The 16,405-nt window shown below is 49.7% G+C and overlaps 1 protein-coding gene across 2 annotated transcripts in view; it reads right to left on the bottom strand.

Moving 5' to 3' along the window:
- ilk (integrin-linked kinase) overlaps window positions 1-16,405 on the bottom strand; it is a 97,721-nt gene that overhangs the window by 22,917 nt on the left and 58,399 nt on the right. For both annotated transcript variants that reach the window (XM_067985554.1, XM_067985556.1), the window contains exon 3: window positions 1,386-1,551. In XM_067985554.1, coding sequence (XP_067841655.1) covers window positions 1,386-1,551 — 166 coding nt within the window. The remainder of the gene's footprint in view (window positions 1-1,385; window positions 1,552-16,405) is intronic.

The following is a 16,405-nucleotide window of genomic DNA, read 5'->3' as shown; positions in this document are numbered from 1 at the left end:
TCCTGAAGGTTCTACTGTTCAGGACTTTAAGGACCAGCGATGGTAAATTTCTTCCAAAAATGCCTCGGCCTGGCACCGGGAATGGCACTCCTTACCCTCAGTACAATATCGCGGTGCCCAGGGTCCTTACCCTCAGTACAATATCGCGGTGCCCAGGGTCCTTACCCTCAGTACAATATCGCGGTGCCCAGGGTCCTTACCCTCAGTACAATATCGCGGTGCCCAGGGTCCTTACCCTCAGTACAATATCGCGGTGCCCAGGGTCCTTACCCTCAGTACAATATCGCGGCGCCCAGGGTCCTTACCCTCAGTACAATATCGCGGTGCCCAGGGTCCTTACCCTCAGTACAATATCGCGGTGCCCAGGGTCCTTACCTTCAGTACTATATCGCGGTGCCCAGGGTCCTTACCTTCAGTACAATATCGCGGTGCCCAGGGTCCTTACCCTCAGTACAATATCGCGGTGCCCAGGGTCCTTACCTCCAGTATGATATTACTGTGCTCACGCCCTTACCTTCAGTACAATATCGCGGTGCCCAGGGTCCTTACCTTCAGTACAATATCGCGGTGCCCAGGGTCCTTACCTTCAGTACAATATCGCGGTGCCCAGGGTCCTTACCCTCAGTACAATATCGCGGTGCCCAGGGTCCTTACCCTCAGTACTATATCGCGGTGCCCAGGGTCCTTACCCTCAGTACAATATCGCGGTGCCCAGGGTCCTTACCTCCAGTATGATATTACTGTGCTCACGCCCTTACCTTCAGTACAATATCGCGGTGCCCAGGGTCCTTACCTTCAGTACAATATCGCGGTGCCCAGGGTCCTTACCTTCAGTACAATATCGCGGTGCCCAGGGTCCTTACCCTCAGTACAATATCGCGGTGCCCAGGGTCCTTACCTCCAGTATGATATTACTGTGCTCACGCCCTTACCTTCAGTACAATATCGCGGTGCCCAGGGTCCTTACCCTCAGTACAATATCGCGGTGCCCAGGGTCCTTACCTTCAGTACAATATCGCGGTGCCCAGGGTCCTTACCCTCAGTACAATATCGCGGTGCCCAGGGTCCTTACCCTCAGTACTATATCGCGGTGCCCAGGGTCCTTACCCTCAGTACTATATCGCGGTGCTCACGCCCTTACCCTCAGTACAATATCGCGGTGCCCAGGGTCCTTACCCTCAGTACTATATCGCGGTGCCCAGGGTCCTTACCCTCAGTACAATATCGCGGTGCCCAGGGTCCTTACCCTCAGTACAATATCGCGGTGCCCAGGGTCCTTACCCTCAGTACAATATCGCGGTGCCCAGGGTCCTTACCCTCAGTACAATATCGCGGTGCCCAGGGTCCTTACTCTCAGTACAATATCGCGGTGCTCACGCCCTTACCTTCAGTACTATATCGCGGTGCCCGTGGCTGGCGGCGAGGTGTAGCGGTGTGTCGTCACCCCTGTTCATCACGTTGATCCGAGCTCCACGCATTATCAGCATGTCGACGACGTTGGATCGGCCTTCGCGGCAGGCCCAGTGCAGGGGACTGAACCCATGGTCATCCCTGAAAAACAGCAATGGTCCGAGTCAGATACCAGCAGACAGGAGCACGGAGCACGCACGGTATCGCGGTTAACGCACTCCGAGTCAGATACCAGCAGACAGGAGCACGGAGCACGCACGGTATCGCGGTTAACGCACTCCGAGTCAGATACCAGCAGACAGGAGCATGGAGCACGCACGGTATCGCGGTTAACGCAATCCGAGTCTGGCAGCTCAAGCGGAGAGAAATGCGGAGCTCGTGCGGTACTGTGGTTACGGAGCGCGGAGCGCGCGCGGTACTGCGGTTGCGGAGCGCCAGGGAGCAGATAACGGAGCAGTTGAGGACAATCGCTCAGACAAACACGTAATTCTTGGCATTAAATAACGATTTAACGATAGGACCCAACTAATATAACCAGAAGTTAGGAATCCAACTAATATAACCAGGAGAAGTCAGGAACCCAACTAATATAACCAGAAGTCAGGAATCCAACGAATATAACCAGGAGAAGTCAGGAACCCAACTAATATAACCAGAAGTCAGGAATCCAACTAATATAACCAGAAGAAGTCAGGAGTCCAACTAATATAACCAGGAGAAGTCAGGAGTCCAACTAATATAACCAGGAGAAGTCAGGAATCCAACTAATATAACCAGAAGAAGTCAGGAGTCCAACTAATATAACCAGGAGAAGTCAGGAATCCAACTAACATAACCGCATTGTAGACTCATGTCTAAGGTCATAGCATGTGGAGTCAGGGGACAGGTAGCAGAATGGATAGCAAACTGGCTACAAAACAGAAAACAGAGTGGCAAAAGGTGGGAAGTGGTGTTCTACAGGAATCAGTACTGGAACCGCTGTTGTTCACAATTTACATTAACGATTTGTATTTGGGAATCAGAAGTACAATTTCAAAATTTGCAGACGATGCCAAATTGGGGGTGTAGTTAATATAAAGGAAGAAAACATCAAAATACAAGAGGACATTAATAAACTTGCAGAATGGGTGCGTAAATCACAAATGAATTTCAAAATAGATAAGTGTGAGGTGGTGCATTTTGGTAGGAAGAATAAGGAGGCCTCATATTGCTTGGATAATAAGAGTCTAAACAGGATAGAGGAGCAGAGGGAGCTCGGGGTGCAGATACACAAATCACAAAGTAGCAACGCGGGTTAATAAGACCATAAAAAGGCAAATCAAGCACTGGGGTTCATTTCTAGAGGGATAGAATTGAAAAGCAGAGAAGTTATGTTAAACTTGTATAGAACCTTGTTTAGACCACACTTGGAGTATTGGTACAGTTCTGGTCTCCATTTATACAAAGGATATAGAGAAGGTGCAAAAAAGATTCACAAGGATGATGCCAGAACTGAGAGGATATCCTTATCAGGAAAGGCTGAACAGGCTGGTGCCCTTTTCTGTAGAAAAGAGAAGGCTGAGGGGTGACCTGATAAAGGTCTTTATGAAAGTATTTGATAGGGTAGATGTAGAGAAAGTGTCTCTACTTGTGGGGGAGGCCAGAACTTGAGGTCATAAATATAAGATAGTCCCCAATAAATCCAAAAGGGAATTCAGGAGAAACTTCTTTACCCAGAGAGAGGCAAATAACATAGATGCATTTAAGGGGAAGCTCGATCAACACATGAGGGAGAAAGGAATAGAAGGATATGGTGATAGGATGAGATGAGTGGAGGGAGGAGGCTCGTGTGGAGCATAACTGCAGCATAGACAAGTTGGGCCGAATGACCTGTTTCTATGCTTTAGACCCGATGTAACTATGTAACTCTACGTAGCTCAGTGTTGAATCATAGAAATTTACGGCACAGAAGGAGGCCATTCGGCCCATCGTGTCCGCACCAACTGAAAAAGAGCTATCCAGCCTAATCCCCTTTTCCAGCTCTTGGTCCGTAGCCCTGTAGGTCACGGCACTTCAAATGCATATCCAGGTACTTTTTAAATGTGATGAGGGTTTCTGCCTCTTTCAGCCAGTGAGTTCCAGTCCCCCACCACCCTCTGGGTATAAACATTTCTCCTCAACTCCCCTCTAATCTTTCTACCAATTTCTTTAAATCTATGCCCTCTGGTTATTGACCTCTCTGCTAGGGTTATTGACCTCTCTCTCTCTGTCTGTCTTGTGTTCTGGCCGTTTGTGTATTCGGTGGTCCTGTAGGTAACATCACTCTGTCTGAACACTTTGATTGCCTTGACAACGGGCAGTTGGAAAGATTATCTGTAATCACCAGGTATTGTTCTTTGACTATAAATGCTCTTTGACTATAATGTTCTTTGACTATAATTGTTCTTTGACTATAAATATTTCCACATCGTTCACCTGAGGAAGGAGGTAGCCTCCGAAAGCTTGTGAATTTAAAATAAAATTGCTGGACTATAACTTGGTGTTGTAAAATTGTTTACAATTGTCAACCCCAGTCCATCACCGGCATCTCCACATTATAAATGCGGTAACCTTCCATGGAATCCCACACTTGCTCACCTGACGAAGGAGAAAGCCTCCGAAAGCTTGTGATTTGTCAACCCCAGTCCATCACCGGCATCTCCACATCTCTGCTAGGGGAAATAGGTCCTTCCTATTCACTCTATCTGGGCCCCTTATAATTTTATACACCTCAATTAAATCTCCCTTCAGCCTCCTCTGTTCCAAAGAAAACAACCCCAGCCTATCCAATCTTTCCTCATAGGTAAAATTCTCCAGTCCTGGCAACATCCTCGTAAATCTCCTCTGTACCCTCTCTAGTGCAGTCACATTTTTCCTGTAATATGGTGACCAGAACTGTGTGCAGTACTCTAGCTGTGGCCTAACCAGTGTTTTATACAGTTCCAGCACAACTGCTCTGTTCTACAGAGGTCTGTCCCACTTGAGCTGTAGGATTGTATCAAATACCACTTTGTGTCATCAGTGGGCTTACTCTGAATTTACAGCTCTCCCATTGCTATTGTAATGTGTTCAGAACTGTCTGGTGCTGTCAGGCTTCAAGTGCTAAATGCCAGTCTGCACAGCCATTATATTCCTGGGGATCTGTGCAGTTTTTAAATGAAACATGCACTTAAGTCTACGGCTGAGGTATCATCTGACACTTCACAGTGACAGAGATGATACTACTGTTTTGAGATCAAAAGTAATGTACTTTGGAGACTGGGTGGTGCAGTGAGTTAGACACTTCAGCCTGTTTTCTAATTGGTGTTATTTTAATGCCAACCTAACCCATTTGAAACAGCTGACCGTAGAATGACACTGATCGGAAAATCTAGACTTTGAGCTGATCCAAGTATGAGAGCTGGGTTCAAATGCAGCCCGGATGAAATGGGTGAAAACTGCTTCTGTTGAATGTAAGAGGCCCACAAGAAATGAGTTGGAGCAGCGCCAGCCCGAGGGGTTGTGGACATGGTCCTGATTCAACACAAGGTGGCACTAAATTGATGGTCTCTCTCAGTGGCCACGGGGATGGCTGTCGGGAGAAATGGAAAAATCTCTCTGTGGCACGTGATGCCCGACACTAGGCCTGAAATGGAAAGCCTTCCATTCCCAGCACCGATAGCACCTTGCTGACCACAAATGAACAAAATAAAATGCCAGGCCTGATCACACGCCTGTGCTTCTGGTCTCGGCCCCTCCTCCCATCAATTGGATTTTGAGTCTGTTTGCTCAAGGATATCCTTCTCAGTTTGTTGGTTTCTTTTCAATATTTGGTGACCCGGGAGCCACACGTTACATTTTTACCCCAAACAGCAGCAGTTTAGAAGCTCAGTAATTTGAAGATTTAACTGAAAACAAGCATTTATTTGGCACCTTTTACACCCTCGGGAGGTGCCGTCACTGTTACGTCAATCTTCACCTTCAGGGCATGATTGCTTTTTTTAGCGATTGGATCTACCATCCTGTGGAATCTGTCGGGAGGCATTCGGAATCTATATCTCAACAAGAACCAAATCCCTTTATCGAGGCAGGATAATCACCAGGTTCTTTGGCTTGTGTTGGTGGGTTAGTGGACATATTGGAGGTGAGGGAAGGTATGGAGATGCAAAATACATGCATCTGTATTTTAATGGAGCCCAGACAATTGGTTAAGAAGATATAAAAGGATCAAACACAGACTAGGGAGCAGAGTGGAGTTTGGGTCAGGAGCTGAGCAATCCAGTTCTCTATTCACCCAGGGCTGGTCTGAGGAAGAATAAATTCATCACAGAACTGCTTGATCTGGGCAGCCTGCAGCATAGGCAATTAGAAAGTGTTCATTTCCCAACTTCCAGGTCACGGAGATTGAACTTTTGTCCTGTTGTGAATATATTTTTAAAATCTTCTCCGATCTGAGTCAAATTGGAGTCTTGTGCTATTCTTCTTTTCAAGATTCTCGAAAGGCTCCAATCTGCCAATCTCATCTTTTTATCTGATGTTTAAGTGGAAACGGTGATGTGAAATGATGTATAATGTGGGAGACTAAGGGTGAATATGTTTGTGAGGGTTGTCACAAGTTTCCATTTGTGGGGGAGACCAGAACTAAGGGCCATAAATATAAGATAGTCACTAATAAATCTAAAAGGGAATTCAGGAGAAACCTCTTTACCCAGAGAGTGGTGAGAATGTGGAACTCACTCCCACAAGGAGTGGTTGAAGCAAATAGCACAGATACGTTTAAGGGGAAGCTGGATAAACACGATGGGGGAAGGGGGGTGGGAGAGCAGAGGAATGTAGGAACAGGAGCAGGCCATTTAGTCCCTCGAGCCTGTTCAGCCATTCAATGAGATCATGGCTGATCTGTGACCTAACTTCATATACTCGCCTTAGCCCCATGTCCCTTAATGCCTTTGGTTAACAAAAATCTATCAATCTCAGATTTAAAATTAACAACTGAGCTAGCATCAAATGCTGATTGTAGAAGAGCGTTCCAAACTTCTACCACCCTTTGCGAGTAGAATGTTTCCCAACATCACTCCTGAAAGTCCTGGCTCTAATTTTTAGATTATGTGCCCGAGTCCTAGACTCCCCAACCAGCGGAAATAGTTTCTCTCTATCCACCCTATCAGTTCCCCTTAATATCTTGAAAACTTCGATCAAATCACCCCTTAATCTTCTAAATTCCAGGGAATACAACCCTAGTTTGTGTAATCGCTCCTCGTAATTTAACCCTTGGAGTTCAGGTATCATTCTAGTAAATCTGCACTGCACTCCCTCCAAGGCCAATATATCCTTCCTAAGGTGCGGTGCCCAGAACTGAACACAGTACTCCAGGTTTGGTCTAACCAGGGTTTTGTATAACTGCAGCATAACTTCTACCCCCTTGTATTCTAGTCCTCTTGATATAAAGGCCAGCATTCCATTCGCCTTTTTGATTATTTTCTGTACCCGTCCATGAAATTTTAATGATCGGTATTTACGGTTGAGAAAGGCATGGATGTTAGGGAACTTGGGGAAATAAATAGTGATGTCTTGAGGAGTGTACATATTTCAGAGAGGGAGGTGCTGGAAGTCTTAACGCGCATCAAGGTAGATAAATCTCCGGGACCTGATGAAATGTATCCCAGGACGTTATGGGAGGTTAGGGAGGAAATTGCAGGTCCCCTAGCAGAGATATTTGAATCATCCACCGCTACAGGTGAGGTGCCTGAAGATTGGAGGGTAGCAAATGTTGTGCCTTTGTTTAAGAAGGGCGGCAGGGAAAAGCCTGGGAACTACAGACCGGTGAGCCTGACATCTGTAGTGGGTAAGTTGTTAGAGGGTATTCTGAGAAACAGGATCTACAGGCATTTGGAGAGGCAGGGACTGATTAGGAACAGTCAGCATGGTTTTGTGAGAGGAAAATCATGTCTCACAAATTTGATTGAGTTTTTTGAAGGGGTAACCAAGAAGATAGATGAGGGCTGTGCAGTAGACGTGGTCTACATGGACTTCAGCAAAGCCTTTGACAAGGTACCGCATGGTAGGTTGTTACGTAAGGTTAAATCTCACGGGATCCAAGGTGAGGTAGCCAATTGGATACAAAATTGGATTGACGACAGAAGACAGAGGGTGGTTGTAGAGGGTTGTTTTTCAAACTGGATGCCTGTGTCCAGCGGTGTGCCTCAGGGATCGGTGCTGGGTCCGCTGTTATTTGTTATTTATATTAATAATTTGGATGAGAATTTAGGAGGAATGGTTAGTAAGTTTGCAGATGACACCAAGATTGGTGGCATTGTGGACAGTGAAGAAGGTTATCTAGGATTGCAACGGGATCTTGATAAATTGGGCCAGTGGGCCGATGAATGGCAGATGGAGTTTAATTTAGATAAATGTGAGGTGATGCATTTTGGTAGATCAAATCGGGCCAGGACCTACTCCGTTAATGGTAGGGCGTTGGGGAGAGTTATAGAACAAAGAGATCTAGGAGTACAGATTCATAGCTCCTTGAAAGTGGAGTCTCAGGTGGATAGGGTGGTGAAGGAGGCATTCGGCATGCTTGGTTTCATTGGTCAGAACATTGAATACAGGAGTTGGGATGTCTTGTTGAAGTTGTACAAGACATTAGTTAGGCCACACTTGGAATACTGTGTACAGTTCTGGTCACCCTATTACAGAAAGGATATTATTAAACTAGAAAGAGTGCAGAAAAGATTGACTAGGATGCTACCGGGACTTGATGGTTTGACTTATAGGGAGAGGTTGGATAGACTGAGACTTTTTTCCCTGGAGAGTAGGAGGTTTAGGGGTGATCTTATAGAAGTCTATAAAATAATGAGGGGCATAGATAAGGTAGATAGTCAAAATCTTTTCCCAAAGGTAGGGGAGTCTATAACGAGGGGGCATAGATTTAAGGTGAGAGGGGAGAGATACAAAAGGGTCCAGAGGGGCAATTTTTTCACTCAAAGGCTGGTGAGTGTCTGGAACAAGCTGCCAGAGGCAGTAGTAGAGGCGGGTACAATTTTGTCTTTTAAAAAGCATTTGGACAGTTACATGGGTAAGATGGGTATAGAGGGATATGGGCCAAGTGCAGGCAATTGGGACTAGCTTAGTGGTATAAACTGGGCGACATGGACATGTTGGGCCGAAGGGCCTGTTTCCATGTTGTAAACTTCTATGATTCTATGTACCTGCCCCCTTGTACTCCAGTCCTCTAGATATAAAGGCCAGCATTCCATTAGCCTTATTGATTATTTTCTGCACCTGTTCATGACACTTCAATGATCTATGTACCTGAACCCCTAAGTCTCTTTGGACCTCCACTGTTTTGAGCTTTTCACCATTTAGAAAGTACCCTGTTCTATCCTTTTTAGGACCAAAGTGGATGACCTCACACTTGCCTGCATTGAAATCCATTTGCTGCAGTTTTGCCCAATCATTTAATCTATTAATCTCTCTCTGTAATTTTATGCTTCCAGCTACACTGCTTACAATGCTGCCTATCTTTGTGTCATCGGCAAACTTGGATATGTGGCTCTCTATCTCGTCATCTAAATCGTTGAGGCCCCAACACAGATCCCTGTGGGACACCACTAGTCACATCCTGCCAATGTGAGTACCTGCCCTTCATCCCTACTCTCTGTCTCCTGCCACTCAGCCAATTTCCGAACCAGGTCAAAAACTTGCCCTCAATTCCATGCGGTCTGGGGCGGAGGAGGGAGTGCACTCTGGGCGGGCTGCCCGTGGGCACAAGACAACATTCCTTTCAGGGAACACTCACGGGGAGAATAACTAAGTCTGTGGGTGGGTTTTGAGAGAGAGGCAAATGGGAATTCCACATACTATTACTTAAAAATTAAAAGGAAACGATAACTACACTCAGTGAGAGTTACACTGTGAAAGAATGTACTGGGTAGAAGGTAGATTTTATAGGTTTTGGCCAAGCCCTCCCCATGGAACTGGTAAGAGAGGTGCGTTGTATTCTGAGCAGAAACTCAAAGCGATCTGCTAGTATAATTAATAGCCTTGCTCTGGAAACACCGCGTTGTCGGTGTGACTCACTGCTCGGCAGCTTGCCAACAGTGCGTCTTGTAACCAGGGCTCCGTCCGAGGCAGAGACAGGAGGCACCAGCTGGGAGAGAGCAAGCTGCAGGAGCTGAACCTTCCCAGAGCAGAGAAAGCGGGAGACGGGGGAAGCCTGCAGGCTTTAGTCGCACCACACATCAGCCCCAATGCACTGTGGAATTGCAGGTTCCACCCCAGCCAGCTGCCCCCCCGCCGGACCCCATGCTGGTGGAACTGGCTGGCGGCTGAGAAAGAGCCGCTCGGCAGACACCGAGGAACCTTTCAGCGGGACGGAGGAAACTGCAGCAGAAAAAAGCAATTCCCGTGTAGCACCCCAAACCAACACAGTGTCTCATTGGAGCTGAGGTTGCTGATATTTACTCCTCCACGCCCATGAGTTTATTCCATGGCTCAGTGGGTATCACTTGTCTCAGACAGAAAGCCGTGGGTTCAAGCCCCACTCCAGAGACTTGAGCCCATAATCTAAGCCGACACTCCTAGTGCAGAACCGAGGGAGCGCTGCGCTGTCGGAGGGTCAGTACTGACGGAGCGCCGCACTGTCGGAGGGTCAGTACTGAGGGAGCGCTGCACTGTCGGAGGGTCAGTACTGACGGAGCGCCGCACTGTCGGAGGGTCAGTACTGAGGGAGCGCCGCACTGTCGGAGGGTCAGTACTGAGGGAGCGCTGCGCTGTCGGAGGGTCAGTACTGAGGGAGCGCTGCGCTGTCGGAGGGTCAGTACTGAGGGAGCGCTGCGCTGTCGGAGGGTCAGTACTGACGGAGCGCCGCACTGTCGGAGGGTCAGTACTGAGGGAGCGCCGCACTGTCGGAGGGTCAGTACTGAGGGAGCGTCGCACTGTCGGAGGGTCAGTACTGAGGGAGCGTCGCACTGTCGGAGGGTCAGTACTGAGGGAGCGCCGCACTGTCGGAGGGTCAGTACTGAGGGAGCGCTGCACTGTCAGAGGGTCAGTACTGAGGGAGCGCCGCACTGTCGGAGGGTCAGTACTGAGGGAGCGCCGCACTGTCGGAGGGTCAGTACTGAGGGAGCGCCGCACTGTCGGAGGGTCAGTACTGAGGGAGCGCTGCACTGTCAGAGGGTCAGTACTGAGGGAGCGCCGCACTGTCGGAGGGTCAGTACTGAGGGAGCGCTGCACTGTCGGAGGGTCAGTACTGAGAGTGTGCCGCATTGTCGAAAGGTCAGTACTGAGGGAGTGCTGCACTGTCGGAGGTGCCGTCTTTCGGACGAAATATTAAACCGGGGCCCCTTCTGCCCTCTCAGGTGGATGTAAAAGATCCCATGGCACTATTTCGGTGAAGAGCAGGAGAGTTCTCCCAGGTGTCCCGGCCAATATTTATCCCTCAACCAACATCACTCAAAACAGATTATCTGGTCATTATCACAATGTTGTTGGTGGGATCTTGCTGTGCACAAATTGGTTGCCGCGTTTCCTGCATTGTAACAATGACTACACTTCAAAAGTATTTCACCGATTGTAAATCACTTTGGGATGTCCTGAAATCGTGAAAGGTGCTATAGAAATGCAAGTCTTCCATTCTTTCTTTATGGAGACAGTTGGCAATTAGGGATGGGGAGTAAATGCTGGCCTTGCCAGCGACGCCCACATCCCATAAGTGAATATTAATAAAAAAGAGGAACCCAACAGACACAAGGGCGTAAAGTCTGGAGTGAGAAACGTGATCACGGTGACTCGTCCCACAGTCAATCCTCGGACTCGTCCACCCACACATTAGATATCCACAGCCTCTTCCTCATCCCCATGTGGATCCAATTAATGCCCATAAGACCATGGGGAATAACATGAAACAAGATCTACAACAGCTTTAGGTTTCTACAGGGAAAGCTAAGTTTCCATGGAAACAGGAAGAGGATCAACACTATTCCATGTAATTGGCACTGCAGAGAAACCAAGGAGCCTCCGGACAGCTCAGGGAGCTCTGCAAACCATCCCATTCCTCAGATCCACATACATGGGCAGGTCCACCAAATCTACAGAGACAGGGGGTGAGGGGGAAACAGAGACAGGGGGAAGGCGGGGAGCGTGAGACTGAGAGAGAGACCTTTTTTTTTATTCGTTCATGGGATGTGGGCGTCGCTGGCGAGGCCGGCATTTATTGCCCATCCTTAATTGCCCTTGAGAAGGTGGTGGTGAGCCGCCTTCTTGAACCGCTGCAGTCCGTGTGGTGATGGTTCTCCCACAGTGCTGTTAGGAAGGGAGTTCCAGGATTTTGACCCAGCGACGATGAAGGAACGGCGATATATTTCCAAGTCGGGATGGTGTGTGACTTGGAGGGGGAACGAGAGACCAAGTGAGACAAAGAGACAAAGAGAGAGACAGAGAGAGTGATGCTAAAACACATTTTTCTCATATTCAACAATAACTGCATTACATCAGCACAAACTCTTTCCAACCACTCATGCCCATTCTTGGCAAAAACAAGTGCTCATGGAATAAAGTCAGGATACAGGGACTGATGTATCATGGCTTCCAATGCATGTGGCCCAACAGGAGGTTTAATGGCCTGCTCAGTCATTGCAGTCTGCTCCTTTCAGCTGTACTGGTCTCTGGACTCTGGGATCCATTATCCTGGGAGTGCTGTGACCTGGAACAGGTGCAGTCCAGGATTACAGACAGTGTAACACGACACCACAGTGCCCCCTCTCAGCATATCCATCATGTTCCCAAATTATCTCACACACAGACCTGCCTTTCAATCCCACTCCCAGAACAAAGTGTGCCGAAAGTTCTTCATTCCTCCAGTTGAGGGCGTGAAATGCAACAAACAGAACTAAACCAGGCAAATAGATGCCTGTAGTGAGAGGCTCACACCGCAGGGAACACAAGTTCAAAACCAGGGAATTAGAGGCCACGAAGGGCAGTCAGGAACTTCCTCAAGAAAAGGTGATGGAGTAAGTTACCAGGAAGGACATTGAGGCAGTCTAAGTATTAATGGGATCAAGACACCATTAGATGTGTCGGGAGAGAAGGGTTTGGGGGATATGGTGAGGGGTTGAGGGACAGAGGTAGGATTGAGGGATGTGTTCTCAGATCTCTTCAAACAGCACCGACTGTACTCGGTGTACACGAGCCACCCGATAGACTGGGATGACTCACCACATAAAAGCAACCTCGTAAGATCCGGATTGCAGCCTGCCTATACCACAGGGATCGTCAATAGAAACAGAACGACTGTACAAAATGAAAAGGAAACCGCATTGGTAACACACAGCAAGTCAGGCAGCGTCTGAAAGAGGAACAAGGACTGGGTCAGGGGTCAGGTGAGGGGGGGGGGCCTCAAGTTGCTCCGAAACGGGGGCCTCCACCTGACACAGGAAGTCGCCTGTCCTCGGTCAGGTGCTGAAGGACCTGCTTCGTATTTCCAGCACTTTCTTTCAGTTACAATGACTAGTGTGCCAGGGCTCGGGCACGGGGTGCCAGGGCGCCAGGGCCCGGGTGCCAGGGCATGGGGGCGCCTGGAGTTCATTCCAGGAGACCACTGTGGGCTGGATCTCATTTCCAGACGGACACTCTCTCACTCAGTCCTATGAGTGATGGTGCTGAGAGGCAGTAGGCAGGGTGCCGGGTGTGTCTGCTGAACTGGAATTATTCACCAGTAACTCATCCTGGATAAGGTGCCCTGAGCAGGGAGTCCCTTCAGGCAACAAATACCTGACTGTGTTGCAATCTCAGTTACTGTCTCACCTGAATATCAAACTCTCAGCAAATCATAACCCCTTCAGTTAAAATGAATGACCCCATCTACCCCACAATTCATGCTTTGATTCCCCCCCTCCCCCACCCCATTTATTTTTCTTAATGACAATACATCCCGACAGATAACAGCCTGATCTGCAGCCCCTCCTCCCCCAACAGACACGCACACACAGATGCACGGACACCCACAGCCGCACACAGACACCGGACACCCACAGCCGCACACAGACACCGGACAGACACAGCCGGCGCACACAGACACCGGACACCCACAGCCGCACACAGACACCAGACACCCACAGCCGCACACAGACACCAGACACCAGACACCCACAGCCGCACACAGACACCAGACACCAGACACCCACAGCCGCACACAGACACCAGACACCCACAGCCGCACACAGACACCAGACACCAGACACCCACAGCCGCACACAGACACCAGACACCAGACACCCACAGCCGCACACAGACACCAGACACCCACAGCCGCACACAGACACCAGACACCCACAGCCGCACACAGACACCAGACACCCACAGCCGCACACAGACACCAGACACCCACAGCCGCACACAGACACCAGACACCCACAGCCGCACACAGACACCAGACACCCACAGCCGCCGCACAGCCACCAGACACCCACAGCCGCCGCACAGCCACCAGACAGACACAGCCGGCACACAGCCACCAGACAGACACAGCCGGCACACAGCCGGCGCACACAGACAGACACAGCCGGCGCACACAGACAGACACAGCCGGCGCACACAGACAGACACAGCCTGCGCACACAGACAGACACAGCCGGCGCACACAGACAGACACAGCCGGCGCACACAGACAGACACAGCCGGCGCACACAGACAGACACAGCCGGCGCACACAGACAGACACAGCCGGCGCACACAGACAGACACAGCCGGCGCACACAGACAGACACAGCCGGCGCACACAGACAGACACAGCCGGCGCACACAGACAGACACAGCCGGCGCACACAGACAGACACAGCCGGCGCACACAGACAGACACAGCCGGCGCACACAGACAGACACAGCCGGCGCACACAGACAGACACAGCCGGCACACAGACACCAGACACCCACAGCCGCAGACAGACACAGCCGGCACAGAGGTGAAGGCCGAATAGCCACCTTCTGTGCTGGTTCCCAAAGTCTCAAATTTAAAATGTTCATCCTTGTGTTTAAATCCCTCCATGGCCTCGCCCCCTCCTATCTGTGTAACCTCTTTCCCCCCGATAAGCCCCCACCCCCAAAGTCTCCGATCCTCCAACTCTGGCTTCTTCTGAATCCCCCCCCTCCCTTCCCTCCACCATTGGGGGCCATGCCTCCAGCCGTCCAGGTCCCTCACACTGGAATTCCTTCCCTAAATCTCTCCACCTCTCCCTTCTCCTCCTTAATGTGGAGATGCCGGTGATGGACTGGGGTTGACAATTGTAAACAATTTTACAACACCAAGTTATAGTCCAGCAATTTTATTTTAAATTCACAAGCTTTCGGAGGCTTCCTCCTTCCTCAGGTGAACGTTGTTGGAAATGAAATCCTCGAAATGAAATCGCATTTATAAATCACAGAACAATGCTTGGTGAGTACAGACAGTTTTTTCAACTGCCCGTTGCCAAGGCAATCAGTGTGCAGACAGACAGGTGTTACCTGCAAGGTCTCCGAATATACAAATCACCAAAAAAAAAGAGATCGAGAGGTAGAAACATAGAAAAGACAGCAACTGACCCGTTATATTAAAAACAGATAACATTTGTTCGCTGGTGGGGTAACGTGTAGCGTGACATGAACCCAAGATCCCGGTTGAGGCCGTCCTCATGGGTGCGGAACTTGGCTATCAATTTCTGCTCGACGATTTTGCGTTGTCGTGTGTCTCGAAGGCCGCCTTGGAGTACGCTTACCCGAAGGTCGGTGGCTGAATGTCCTTGACTGCTGAAGTGTTCCCCGACTGGGAGGGAACCCTCCTGTTTGGTGATTGTTGCGCGGTGTCCGTTCATCCGTTGTCGCAGCGTCTGCATGGTCTCGCCAATGTACCATGCTCTGGGGCATCCTTTCCTGCAACGTATGAGGTAGACAACGTTGGCCGAGTCACAGGAGTATGAACCATGCACCTGGTGGGTGGTGTCCTCTCGTGTGATGGTGGTATCTGTGTCGATGATCTGGCATGTCTTGCAGAGGTTACCGTGGCAGGGTTGTGTGGTGTCGTGGACGCTGTTCTCTTGAAAGCTGGGTAATTTGCTGCGAACGATGGTCTGTTTGAGGTTGGGTGGCTGTTTAAAGGCGAGTAGTGGAGGTGTGGGGATGGCCATAGCGAGGTGTTTGTCCTCATTGATGACATGTTGAAGGCTGCGGAGAACATGGCATAGTTTCTCCGCTCCGGGGAAGTACTGGACGACAAAGGGTACTCTGTTGGTTGCGTCCCATGTTAGTCTCCTGAGGAGGTCTATGCGATTTTTCGCTGTGGCCTGTCGGAACTGTCGATTGATGAGTCGAGGTCATCTAAGAACGGGATATGACGCTCGACTCATCGATCGACAGTTCCGACGGGCCACAGCGAAAAATCGCATAGACCTCCTCAGGAGACTAACACGGGACGCAACCAACAGAGTACCCTTTGTCGTCCAGTACTTCCCCGGAGCGGAGAAACTACGCCATGTTCTCTGCAGCCTTCAACATGTCATCAATGACGACGAATACCTCGCTATGGCCATCCCCACACCTCCACTACTCGCCTTTAAACAGCCACCCAACCTCAAACAGACCATCGTTCGCAGCAAATTACCCAGCTTTCAAGAGAACAGCGTCCACGACACCACACAACCCTGCCACGGTAACCTCTGCAAGACATGCCAGATCATCGACACAGATACCACCATCACACGAGAGGACACCACCCACCAGGTGCATGGTTCATACTCCTGTGACTCGGCTAACGTTGTCTACCTCATACGTTGCAGGAAAGGATGCCCCAGAGCATGGTACATTGGCGAGACCATGCAGACGCTGCGACAACGGATGAACGGACACCGCGCAACAATCACCAAACAGGAGGGTTCCCTCCCAGTCGGGGAACACTTCAGCAGTCAAGGACATTCAGCCACCGACCTTCGGGTAAGCGTACTCCAAGGCGGCCTTCGAGACACACGACAAC

Source organism: Heptranchias perlo, chromosome 6 (assembly GCF_035084215.1).
Source record: "Heptranchias perlo isolate sHepPer1 chromosome 6, sHepPer1.hap1, whole genome shotgun sequence".
Lineage (NCBI taxonomy): Eukaryota > Metazoa > Chordata > Chondrichthyes > Hexanchiformes > Hexanchidae > Heptranchias > Heptranchias perlo.
This window is presented reverse-complemented; position numbering and strand designations above follow the sequence as displayed.